The 12,861-nt window shown below is 44.9% G+C and overlaps 1 protein-coding gene across 15 annotated transcripts in view; it reads left to right on the top strand.

The window, feature by feature from the left end:
- Positions 1 to 12,861, top strand: part of mycbp2 (MYC binding protein 2) — a 45,148-nt gene that overhangs the window by 23,962 nt on the left and 8,325 nt on the right. For 5 of the 15 annotated variants that reach the window (XM_049728874.2, XM_049728881.2, XM_049728875.2 and 2 more), the window contains 20 exons: positions 37 to 209; positions 544 to 688; positions 774 to 980; positions 1,062 to 1,117; positions 1,209 to 1,324; positions 1,655 to 1,752; positions 2,274 to 2,390; positions 2,911 to 3,051; positions 4,107 to 4,184; positions 4,981 to 5,205; positions 6,450 to 6,582; positions 6,659 to 6,784; positions 7,486 to 7,710; positions 8,786 to 8,890; positions 9,695 to 11,329; positions 11,411 to 11,580; positions 11,696 to 11,943; positions 12,018 to 12,185; positions 12,409 to 12,566; positions 12,640 to 12,839. In XM_049728874.2, coding sequence (XP_049584831.1) covers positions 37 to 209; positions 544 to 688; positions 774 to 980; positions 1,062 to 1,117; positions 1,209 to 1,324; positions 1,655 to 1,752; positions 2,274 to 2,390; positions 2,911 to 3,051; positions 4,107 to 4,184; positions 4,981 to 5,205; positions 6,450 to 6,582; positions 6,659 to 6,784; positions 7,486 to 7,710; positions 8,786 to 8,890; positions 9,695 to 11,329; positions 11,411 to 11,580; positions 11,696 to 11,943; positions 12,018 to 12,185; positions 12,409 to 12,566; positions 12,640 to 12,839 — 4,524 coding nt within the window. The remainder of the gene's footprint in view (positions 1 to 36; positions 210 to 543; positions 689 to 773; positions 981 to 1,061; positions 1,118 to 1,208; positions 1,325 to 1,654; positions 1,753 to 2,273; positions 2,391 to 2,910; positions 3,052 to 4,106; positions 4,185 to 4,980; positions 5,206 to 6,449; positions 6,583 to 6,658; positions 6,785 to 7,485; positions 7,711 to 8,785; positions 8,891 to 9,694; positions 11,330 to 11,410; positions 11,581 to 11,695; positions 11,944 to 12,017; positions 12,186 to 12,408; positions 12,567 to 12,639; positions 12,840 to 12,861) is intronic. The other 10 variants (XM_049728879.2, XM_049728877.2, XM_049728882.2 and 7 more) reach the window with 9 other exon arrangements.

Below are 12,861 nucleotides of genomic sequence, written 5' to 3'. Positions count from 1 at the left end.
ATTCTGGCTTTATTGATCCCTTTGCTGCCCCATTAGGTGTGTAAAGCTCATACAGGGATTTTAGGGAAGGGTCTGGCACTCTCCCATCCGCCGATCATTCTCGAGGCCCTGGAGGGGAACCTGCCCTTGCACCTCCAAACCAACGAGCACTCTTTCCTTGAGGACTTCATCACGTGCGTGCAGAACTCAAGCGGAGGACGTCTAGCGAGGTAGAAATGAATCTTATTGCCTTTTGTTTCTATTTTCAGCTGCACAGGTTTTACTTTTTTTCCTATTGAAGCTTTTCCACTGGCAAACGCAAGCATTGGAAAAAGGTGCTATTTCCTTCCACTGTCGGCTTTTGATAAAATTGGAGGTTTTTAGGTGCACCTTATAGTCCGAAAAATACGGTATATTCTCAGAAGTAACTACAGGGGACCCTCATCCTCCTTTATTGATATCGTATAAAAGTAGGATAAGATAAGCTCACAGTGAGACATCCGACTTGTGCCATTCACAAGTAACTCCATGTTTTAATTATGCCTTGTCATCTCTTCCTTCAAGATGGCTGCAACCAGATTCCTACGCCGACCCCCAGAAGACATCTCTGATCCTAAACAAAGATGACATACGCTGCGGGTGGCCAGCTACTATTGTTGTGCAGACCAAAGATCAATATGGAGATATGGTGCATGTTCCAAATATGAAGGTTGGGAACAATGTTGACTTCCATTTAGAGAAAATCGAACTGGTAGAGATGTAGCACTAAAATTCCTCATCTGTTTCATAACCAGGTGGAAGTAAAGGCCGTGCCTGTTTCTCAAAAGAAGTCGCTGCAGCCTGAAAATGTGAAAAAACTGCAGCGACTAACCGGAAGCTCCTCACCGCCGTCTTCAGGTCCCGACCTCACCTTTGGAGGTCTGCCGGCACCCAAGCTGGAGGCCACATACGAGCCCATGATTGTGAAAGAAGCTCGCTACATTGCCATCACTATGATGAAGGTCAGCACCATGCACGGACTGAAAAATCTTTCCTGTTGAGCACCTCGTGTAATAACTCCTTTTTACTTTATATTTTTCTAGGCATATGAAAACTACTCGTTTGAGGAGCTACGCTTCGCTTCTCCCACTCCAAAGAGGTACAAGACAGTGAGAGTTGCATTCGAGTACTGTGGAATATTTCAGATGCTAAACTCGGTTCCGTGGTCGTCATCACATTTTCCTTTTCAGGCCCAGCGAGAACATGCTGATACGTGCCAACACTGATGGAACTTACAGTGCCAACTGGACCCCGGGAGCGATCGGTCTCTATACAATCCACGTCACCATTGATGGAATTGAAATAGGTGTGTGGTCATCTCTTATGCTGCACTTAAAAAATATCTTAGTTTCATAATGCTACATCACTTAGGAAATGTTCGGAATGCACCTGGTGATCCTGAAAGGGGGATCCTTCCATCTGTGGTCCCTTCTCAAGGTTTCTCATTTTCCCCTGGCAGGGGTTTTGAGTTTTTCCTTGCCCTTTTGGGAAGCCCTTTGAGACTGTTTGTGATTTAGGGCTATACAAATAAACTTGACTTGACTTGACTTGACTTGACACTGAAGTCGTTACTTTTGGGAATACTTAGGGAAATGGTGTTGACATTAAATTGAAACAAAGTACCTGGCTTTTACAGACGCAGGTTTGGAGGTAGAAGTCAAAGACCCTCCCAAAGGCATGATACCACCAGGGACGCAGATGGTCAAACCCAAAGCAGAGCCTCAACCAAGCAAGGTTAGCTGTTATTTTGAATTTACACTTCCTCGTAAACACATCCACGTTTGCAATCCCTCTCCGGAAAGCTCAAGTGATCTTGTCTCAAACACGACATCGCTCAAGATATCAGAAGATTTAAAATGCTTTGACTTGAAAAAAGTGTTTCTTTTCAAAATATCCTACCGCTCACTAAGAACCAATCACAATCAATCTACTAAAAATTTCCTCCTCTGCTTTCATTTCTTCTCATCACATCACAAAATCTCGTCTATTATAATATACCTCTATATTGACTTTTACCCCAAATTTCCAAATTCTCCTTGCGGATATAAGAAAGAATATCCACTGCACCTGAGGCCTTAGCTGTCGTGCTTTTCGTTAAGATTTTAAGATGAAGCGACCTCATCCGACCGATGTATGTCCTTCTTTTGTGCACGCGCCCCTGCTTTCTTTCCATCTTGCTCTGCTTCAATGACTGTCCTTCTTTATCTTCTGTTGCTGCTGTGGCTCACACCCAGTCTCCCCTCTGCTTCTCTCAGGTACGCAAATTTGCGTCCAAGGACAGCGCAGGCCTCCGTGTGCGCAGTCACCCCTCCCTGCAGAGCGAACAAATAGGCATAGTGCACGTCAATGGCACCATCACTTTCATTGACGAGGTAATCGAGCCCTGAAAAGATGATTACTCTTATTCCAAGCCGATAAAGACAGACATTTGCAAAAAAAAATGCAGTGGTACCTCTAAATCAATTGCCGTACAATTTGGAATTCAGTATTTTTTGTGAAATTATAATATTTTGCTGTCACCGTTGCTGTGAGGATTGATCAACCTTTCTGAGCATCATTGATCTTCTCCCAATAGTCCGCTTGCTTCTAAATGTTGTGGTGATTACCTTTTGCCCCAAATCTTTACACTTTTCTTTTACATATTTCTGCTTACAAAATATCCCGAGGCATTATTAGGGATAGTTCGCTTTTAGTTACAATTTCAGGAGGAACCTGAAATGCACTGTAACGATAAAGGTTATGAGTCCAATCGAAATAATTCCTGAAATCTAACTCTAAAGGATTCATATCGTCCCTTTTTTAAGATATTCTTGTGGCATATAAGTCCTGTTTCCATAGTAACGCAATGCTCTATTGCTTGTTTCCTCTGCCCTCCCCTTCCGCTTACTCTAGATCCACAATGATGATGGCGTGTGGCTCAAGCTCAATGATGAAACCCTCAAGAAGTACGTGCCCAGCATGAATGGCTACACCGAGGCTTGGTGCCTCTCTTTTAACCAGCATTTGGGCAGGAGCCTTCTGGTCCCCGCCGACGTAAGTAAGAAGGAGGCAGACTGACGGAAGCTGGGGAGAAGCTCACATCCCCTTGTTTGTTACGAGTCCAAATGACTTTTCAAGGTTCACGTTTTGGCACCCTCTTCCGAAATGTGCACAAAGCATGGAGGGAGCTTTTGCATGTCCAGTATCTTTTTAAATAACAATTTATACGAAGGCACGTAGCTAAGAGATGCTTCAAGGTGGTTATGAATTAACAAAATATACCGTATTTCCTCATGTAGTAAAATTTGGTCAAGGCTTGTTGGGCATTTACCGTTTTAGGATTACGTTTAGAATATTTGTAAATGTTATTTTTGTAGCATTGTTTTCCACAAATGAATGATACTTCAACTAGTTCAATATTGTAAATATGCCTCGTATGAATGACTTGGTCACTCAACTGTCATGAGAAAATACGGTATATGTTGAAATGGAAGCAACTCTTAAAAGTGCTCATGCACTCACATAGAACACTTTTGAGTGCATTGATTAACAGAGAACAAGACGCGGCTTTAATCCTGTGGTAAATTAGCTGAGTGGGCTCTTTCTTCATTCCCTCGCAGTCCATTAACACTAATGCATTACGGCATGCCGCAATGAAGTTTTTTTTTTTCTCTCTCTCTCTTGCTTTTTGCTACTCCATGCCATGACCAGTTCCACAAGACACTATGTGATATGCTTGTTTGAGTACCATGGGAGAGGAAAAATGAAATTCATGTTTTCGTGAAGCTTTCGAGTGGAGTAGTTACACCTCCGCAGTTCCACTTTTGCATCTGGTCGCATTTGGGGCTCCAAGGCTTTCAGTGCAAGGTCTTTGTCTGAACAGCATGACACACCGTATCATCCAAGTCCGGGGGGAATTTTTTTGGAAGTGCTTTCCATTCTTCTTTTTTTTTTCAAATTATGCTATTTCGACTCATCCCCTCAATGAGCCAAATGTGTGAGAAACTTGTTCTTCCAAAAAAAAAAAAAACTTCAGCGCCCCTTCACTCGTTCCTCCATCCTGTTTTTCTCTGCTGTGTGTCTTGACTGTCTCACAATCTGTTGCTCAGAGTGTCTTTAACGCTAGCCAAGGAGTCAGGGATATCGGCTTTTTGTCGTGGACACCCTTAACTATATTCCCACCACAGGTGAGTTGTATGAAGGAGAGGATTCAATAGCTTGCCTGCCCCCCCCCCCCCATCATCACTTATAGCATCTCATTTATTTCTCACGCAATCTCTGTAGTTGTGTCAAAAAGGAATGGAGCCAAAGCTGCATGGACGTCTCTTTTCTTTTTGTCTCTTTTTGTCAGCCTAAGGTGATCGTAATGTTTCTCTTGAGGTGATTAATCTTTTTAATTGCATGGAATCCAAGACTTCGATACCAGTTCGATGCATGTTTATGTCTCCTCGCATGCCCTCCGTCGGTCTTTAGGAAAATGGCATAATCGTGTGTCGGTCTTTCAAGTGGAGTCAGTAAAAGTGTTAGTGACCTAAATCCTGCGCACTGCTTCTGTACTTTCCTCTTGAATGGTTTGAAAACAACTGGACAAAATTATTGAGACATTGTGAGGATTAGCAGTATTGAAGAGGAATGATTGTATATGATAAACATGACAGGAACAACTTTCTGCCATGGCTATAAATAATAAATATAATTAACATTTTATCCTCATTAACGTTAAAGGAAAAAAAAAGTGTTAATCTTCTGAATAGCTTTATTAACATTGTTTATACTCACTGCACACATGCTGACAATAAGAGCACCATTGCCACCTACTGTAGTGGATGTGCAATTACACTTAGTGGGGAGGGTAATTACGGCAAAAAATTAAACTACAGTGGAGTCTCCTCGATTCAAAAAAGAGATTTAATTTGGTATCGTTTTTAGTCATACTTCATGTGTGCTCCCAATCATCCTAATTCCCACTTTTACTTCTTTCAGGAGGTCAGGGGCCAGACGGAGGACACCACAAAGGAGGTGAGCAGCTGCCCTTCCCACGAAGCTCCCGCTCGGGTGCAGGGCGGGGCAGGGCAGGGCGGCGGACCGGGGCTTTATAAGGTAGTGAAGACCGGCCCCTCTGGTCACAACATCAGAAGCTGCCCAAACCTTAGGGGTATCCCCATTGGAATGTTAGTACTTGGCAACATGGTCAAGGCCATAGGCGAGGTATGCACTCATCCCAAATGCAATGTCTTAATGATGGGTAGGGTGGATGGAATTTTGTTTCGTAACGAACGCCATTGATCAAATGAAGCGAAACCCCCCCACACAAAGAAATCTCCTGAAACTGACTAATCTCTGTATCTTGTGGCTATGTGCACTTCATCTTTCACACTGTGCGATTTCTTACTGATTTCCAGTTCTTCAGTTTATCATATTGACAACTGAAACTTTTACCGAACGTAGCGACATCCTCCCTTTCTCTTTTTTTGGCTGATGTGGTGTGTCATGCTGTTCACTAGCCCGCACTAGAATGGCTCGTCCGGACCCAGGAGGCGGAGCCTGCACTCACTAATAATTCCCGTCTGTGTTCTGTTTTTCCCCCCAAATAATATAGTGTTTCAGGGATTTGAGTGCATTTAACTTTCAGTAAGCAACCTCTCAACGAGTAAGTTTTGCTTGAGCCACATTGGTTTGTTCCATAGTGTGGCGTGCTGACAGCAAAAAAAAAAAAAAAGATCAAATCCTTGTGTTCCAATATTGTGCATTGTGTACTGTATTTAAATTGATTTATTCTGTTGCATGTTAAAGATTTTCTCTATTGCAATTTGTGCCATAGTCTGTGCAGTGACTTCACTGAGATTGATAAAAAAAAAAAATGAAGTGCCCATAGACTGTATAAAATATGGATGGACCAATTGTGACGGGGGTTGAGTGTTTTAACCATTGAGTATTTGAGGGTGGAATTTAGCAACTAACTAATCTTTGTGACTAGTAGTAGTAAAGTCAGAATTGCATACAGGGAACCCTGCTATTTGCGTTGTCATAGGGACCAAACCCTGCCATGAGCAGTGAAAATCCACCACTCTTGGTTTATATTGCCTTTAAATGAGGTGTCAGAGAACTACTTTTGTCCAATTGATGCTTTCATCTCACTTCAGTTTCCCTGGAAAGCAAGGCACCAGCAAAACTGTTATCAATACACAGGGTTTAACTGTGAATAATTGAATAAAAAATATAAATATAAACTATCAATCCATACGGGAGTAAGTGAGCATGCGTTTGGAAACGTTACATCAATATTATAATAAAGCGAGTACACTTTAAGCTGATTGCTACCGGATGCAAAGGCTACATCCACTCTTATACAGTCTACAGTTTGATTTGATTAAATAAGGAATAAAGGATAAATAAGGACAGAGCATGGGTTGGTTATAGAGTTTGGATAAAGAGTATTATGTTTGTGCCAGGTGGTCAACTCAGAGGGAACTTGGGTGCAACTGGATAAAAACAGCGTGGTGGAGTTCTGCGAGAGTGATGAAGGAGAGGCTTGGTCACTGGCCAGAGACCGCGGAGGGAACCAGTACCTTCGCCATGACGAGGGTAAACCACCGTCATCATCTCTGTACAACAAAATGCGATGACTTTTGGGATAATGAGTTTTAATCTGCTCTCGCAGAACAAGTGCTGCTTGAGCACGGTGCTCAGACGCCGCCGCCGAGCCCTTTCTCAGTGCAGGCCTTCAACAGAGCTGCGACAGCCAACGGAGCTCAGGGCTTCGACTATGGGATCACCAATAACAAAGGTCAGCGTAGGGATGGATTAGCACAAACTCTAACACTCCTGCAAAACATTTTGACTGCTGTTTTTATCATGACTGATATTCACTCAGCTGCCTCAAAGTTAGCTACACCTGCACCGACAGTGCTCCTGCACAAAGTGTGTGAACATAAACTTGAACTCCAAACCACAGTAATAAATTGACTTTGCATAAAGGGAGCATTGACTTTTGCAAAAGCCGAAGGCTTGATGCTGGATCTCATATGGTACAGGTGTACCTAATGAAGTCTCGCCTCACACGTCACTAAACACACGTGATCGTCATGAGAATTGATTTCATGGATTTATCCGCCTTTTCCGTAGTCCTTTTAATAGAGAGCCATGTAAAGAATTTTGAGTTAACACTTTTCCCCCACCCATAATTTTAATTTTGAGCTTTTCACACGCTACATTCACCAATTCATTGCAATCTCATGTTTTTATGCATGATTTGATGCTTTAGTCACTAAGCGATGTCTACTACCTCTACATTCTCATCATCATCATCACGTCTGTGTTTTTCTTCAGTCAGGCAGCTGTAGTTTTGCTTGGCCACTCCACACATATGTCACGCTTAATATGAAGATTGAGCTACCCTCACCCTCTATTGTGGTGTCCCTCCCCCGTCCCAGTCGTCCCCTATAGTTAGCTATAGTTTCTCCACCTCCTCTGTCTCCGTGTTTGCAGGTGACCGACTGAGTGCCATACTGAATTCCATTCAGTCTGGGCCCTTCGTCTCAGCAGCTCCCTCCTCAATGTTTGAGCAAGCCGCACAGCCTCCCTCCTCTTCTTCCTCTTCCTCTTCCTCTTCGTCCTCCTCCTCCTCCTCTTCCTCTTCTTCCCTTGTCCACAGTCCATTTGTGTTTGGACAGTCCCCCTCCCAACTGTCTCAGCCGCAACCACAGCTTCTGAGTAAGTGTGTCCAGTGATTAGTCAGCTCCTGATCAAAGTTGTTCTAGATTTTTTTTTTTTTTTTAATACACTTCCCTCATCGTCCTCATTCGCCCAGAATGTGTTGTAAGGCATCACATGAACTGTGTTGGTCCTTCAGCGAGAATACCTTAAACAAGTTTGCCAGTCTATTATTGAGTTATTGTTGTTTTAAAAATGAATAGGTGACATTGGATTGAAGTTTCCTCAAAAAATGGCTTCTACTCCATTAAAGTGTACCCCTCAAACAGATGCCCCCCTCCCTCAGGAAAAGAAAATACCTTGTGGTACTTTACTAGAACTGACTGCAACAATTGTCCAGGTATGTCTTTGCCCTGATAATTATGGCAAACATACAACTTAAAAATATTTGGCCTCCCACTTTAAAAAAAAAAAAAAAAATAGACCTTTTCACCTTTACTCCTCTTGACAATAGTGCAAGAGGAGGAAAGAGGTAATATGGTAGTCACCTTTTTAAAACAAGAATTAGAATCTCAATTGTCGACTATATAACTTGTTAAAATTAAATTTTCACAAGCATGTGCTGGCTTACGTGATTTATTTTTAGCTTGCGCTGATAATTGATCCTTTTTTTTTTGTTCGCCCTCATTTTGCATCAGTTTTCCTTCTCCTACATTTTCAATCTTTGGGACTTTTCATTAGCCGCCCGGACCAACCACGGGTGTTGACGCCCTTGCATACAAAAGTACTTTTAATTATTTTCTCTAATGACCTCCTTGAGCGGATTTTTTTTCCCCCCAGCTTTTAATCGAATTGCACAACTGTCAGTGTGTAATTGACATTGGACCTAACCCAAGTTAGCAGTTTTCACATTTTTTTTGTGTCATGCTGCTTATTTTCTGCCTTAAAAACAAATTTCTCTATCAGCTTCTCCACACATAATGCATTGCCTGTTTCAATTTGACCATCTTAATTGATCCCATGTCCTTTTTAATGCTTTCTCTCGCTCTCTATCCCTCTCTCATTTTCTGCCTCTGGTGGCGTCCTTGCATTCCATGCCTTGTTTGTTTACCTTGCCACTTGTTTTCCGCTGTAGATGATTCACTACGCAGCCTTGCTTCTCGCGAGCGTGCGCGCAAAAGCGGCGTGACCGCGACCGGGCATGCCACTGCTCTCTCATCTCTTGCTCTGAGGCAAAAGGGTGGGTAGTCAAATCACGCATCCCCTCCCTCAGACCGAACAGACGTTGGGTTGAAAGCGAGTTTTCTGTGCATGTATTTTATAGGCTTGTTATTAACATTCTCTAATCGGCTTTCGCCACCCCGCCCCGAAAAAAATGGCCTTGTCTCAATACATACTCATTTTCTCATTCACCTTTGTTTTAATCTTTCAATTTAAGCATCTTTTTTTGGTCACGTGTCAGAATGTTATGTTGTAGCTGAATGAATTGAATGGGATTTCTCACGTTTGTCATTATGTTTAAAAAAAAAAAAAAGACAAACAAGCTTACAACTAACACTAGCCTATTCTCAACTGCCTGTCATTGCCTGTGTACAAACAGTATGGGCACAAAAGAGGGAGGCTTTCTTTTTTTCCCTCATATTAGAGACTAATTTTGATGTCACTTAATTATCAGATTGCGGGTTGCCAGGTCAGCGTGTAAAAAGCCTACAGTTGTGATAATCTCACGCCTTCACTCAGTTCTGTGTAAAAAGCAAAGGAGGAGCTGACTTCACCAAAAAAATCTCTTTGGCTGTTGACCTCTAGTATTTTCTTACATCTGGAAATGTCATACTTTGACTGACTTGACATACATGGCTTAATATAATATCACACATGACCAGTGGCCATCAAAGTAGTAAATCGGATCGTCACGTAAAGCTTGTAACCTTTGCAGAAAAAAAATCACATCACTTCAAAACGAAAAGCAAGCATCATATAGCCGCTTTAAATGTGGTTTCTCTGAAGTTTTCTGATTTCATCTAACTGAATTATTGACATTTAGGTGAGCGAGGGAACCTGATGCCTGGTGCACGGTCCATGTCCCCGGCCTCCAAACACCGCCAGGAGAACCGTTCGCTCAAGCAAGAAAGTCGAGGGAGCCGCACGCAGGAACACGGACGAGTCAAGACGGGCCAAGATGGGTCGCTCTCAGCCAGCGAAGCCCTCATACTACGCTCCGATACGGCCAAATTGCGCTCTGACTCTCATAGCCGTTCTCATTCGCCAAATCACAACACTCTGCAGGCCCTCAAGTCAGACGTCAGAACCTCGGGACATAGGTCCGAGTCTCCCAACGCCGGCTCCCGCTCTTCCTCGCCAAAACAAAAAGTGTCCTCTTCTGGCAGGTCCAGTCCTTCCAGCACCTCTTCACAGCATTCCTCCTTAACACACCACGACAAGAACACCCCATGCAAAGTGAGCCCGTCATCCAAAGCCCGGCTAGAACCGCCCAGAGAAAGATCCAAGTCCGATTCCTACACTCTGGACCCGGACACGCTTAGGAAGAAGAAGATTCCTCTGACAGAGCCATTAAGAGGCAGATCTACCTCCCCCAAACCAAAACTGTCTCCCAAAGATCCAAACCAAGATGTTGTCGGGAACACAGAGAACCGTGTTCCTTCCCCCCAAGTGACCCAGGAAAACCTGCACAGCGAGGTGGTGGAGGTGTGTTCCTCAAGCACTCTTCTGTCAAACGAGGATGCAAATGATGAAAATGCGGAGGTGCAGGACTTGGAGGAAGCCTCGTGCAAGGTTCACTTTAGCATTGGCAAGGCGCCGGTCAAGGAGGAGCTGGAGAGCCGCTCATCGCCCAAAGTCAGTCGTAAAACCTCAAGTCGGCACACTCGGCCAAAGAAGGACAAATCCGGACCTCTTTTCAAAGGCGAGAGCGTGCAGAGGGTATGCGAGCCTGCCAAACAGGCCATGTCACCATCTGTAGCAGAATGCTCCCGGGCCGTCTTTGCAGCGTTCCTGTGGCACGAAGGGATTGTTCACGATGCCATGGCTTGTTCGTCCTTCCTCAAATTCAACCCGGACTTAACCAAAGAGCACGCACCCATACGCAGCTCCCTCGGACAGGGTGCCGAGGACAAGGAGAGCAAGCTCAAGAACCGCCACTCCCTTGAGATTTCCTCCGCACTTAACATGTTTAACATCGCTCCGCATGGTCCGGACATCTCCAAAATGGGCAGCATCAACAAAAACAAAGTTCTCTCCATGTTAAAGGAACCGCCGTTGCCAGAAAAGTGCGAGGACGGCAAAGGGGACTCTGTTTCCTATGAGATGACGTCCCATCCTTCCGTCAGAGCAAAATCCATCCTGCCTTTGACGCTGCAACACTTGGTCGCATTCTGGGAGGATATCTCCTTAGCCACCATCAAGGCTGCGACTCAGAACATGATCTTCCCCAGTCCGGGATCGAGCGCCATCCTCAAGAAGAAGGAGAACGAAAAGGACAACAAAAAGGCCAAGAAGGAGAAGAAGAAGCGGGAAAAAGCGGAAGTTCGGCCGAGGGGCAATCTATTTGGAGAGATGGCGCAGCTCGCGATGGGCGGACCGGAGAAGGACACCATCTGTGAGCTGTGTGGGGAGTCTCATCCTTACCCCGTTACCTACCATATGAGACAAGCTCACCCAGGTAAAGAGAGAGAACCTGTGACTGTGCACTTGGAATGGAAAGTGGCTAATTCCTAAAATATCTCTCTCGTCCATTCCTCAGGCTGCGGCCGTTACGCTGGAGGCCAAGGCTACAACAGCATCGGTCACTTCTGCGGAGGCTGGGCTGGCAATTGTGGCGATGGAGGGATTGGAGGCAGCACTTGGTATCTGGTGTGTGATCGCTGCAGGGAGAAATACCTGAGAGAGAAGCAGACTGCAGCCAGGGAGAAGGTATCTTCTACTATATATTTGGTGCATCCAGCCAGGCCTTTCCACCAATTTGTACAGTGAATGAATTTCTGCTGGCTATCTTGCACAATTTACTCGAATATCGATTCCTTGTCAGGTAAAGCAGTCCAGGAAGAAGCCACTGCAAGTGAAGACGCCGAGAGCCCTGCCTACCATGGAGGCCCACCAGGTCATCCGGGCAAACGCTTTGTTCCTGCTGTCGCTCAGCAGCGCGGCCGAGCCCAACATGCTGTGCCACCACCCTCCCCGGCCGCTTCATTCCCAGCTGCTCCCCAGCCTCAAGGAGGGTGTGTCGGCCGAACTTCCCAATAAAATGAGCTGCCTCTACCTGCAGACACTCGCCAGGTAGCAAAGCAACAAGCGGGAGTTATTTTAGGTCAATGTGCACGCGTAATCATGACTACACTTTCATCCTCAAGGCAACACACGGAGAATTTTGGTGCTTACCAAGATGACAATCTCTTCCAAGATGAGATGAGGTATTTGCGATCCACGTCGGTTCCCGCTCCCTACATTTCAGTTACCCCCGACGCCTGCCCTAACGTTTTTGAGGAACCGGAGAGTAACATGAAGTCGATGCCCCCCAGGTAAATCCATCCTAATCACAAACACAGGTTCAATTATTTGATTTTTTTTGTTCTGTTATTTTTTGCCCAAAACACTTGAATTCAGGCCATGCTTGTGGACTGTCCACATAATTGGCAGAACCTTTTTCTTTGTGCAACGGGCAATTGCAAATTGTTTTGCATCGTATTGTCCTAGTGCTTGTACTGGCCAAATATATCTAATCTATCATATGCTGTCTTTCAGTCTCGAGACCAGCCCAATCACAGACAGTGACACAGCCAAGCGCACGGTTTTCCAGAGGTCATACTCCGTTGTTGCCTCAGAGTACGACAAGCAGCACTCGCCCTCTCCGGCCAGAGTTAAAGCCGTGCCTCGACGGAGAGTCCACAGTGGTGATGCGGGTAATTACGTTGAACATGAGCATATATTGTACAAGCCTCCTTTCTCATTCCCCCGTTCTTGTCTTCTTCACAGAAGTGGGTTCATCCTTGTTGCGCCACCCGTCTCCCGAACTGTCCAGGTTAATCTCCGCCCACGGCTCCCTCAGCAAAGGGGAGAGGAACTTCCAGTGGCCCGTGCTGGCCTTTGTCATCCAGCATCACGATCTGGAGGGCCTGGAGGTGGCTATGAGGCATGCGCTGAGGAAGTCCGCGTGCCGAGTTTTTGCCATGGAGGTACAGCTTCTTCAATCTCCAG

This window comes from Syngnathus scovelli, chromosome 8 (assembly GCF_024217435.2).
Source record: "Syngnathus scovelli strain Florida chromosome 8, RoL_Ssco_1.2, whole genome shotgun sequence".
NCBI classification, from domain to species: Eukaryota; Metazoa; Chordata; class Actinopteri; order Syngnathiformes; family Syngnathidae; genus Syngnathus; species Syngnathus scovelli.
This window is presented reverse-complemented; position numbering and strand designations above follow the sequence as displayed.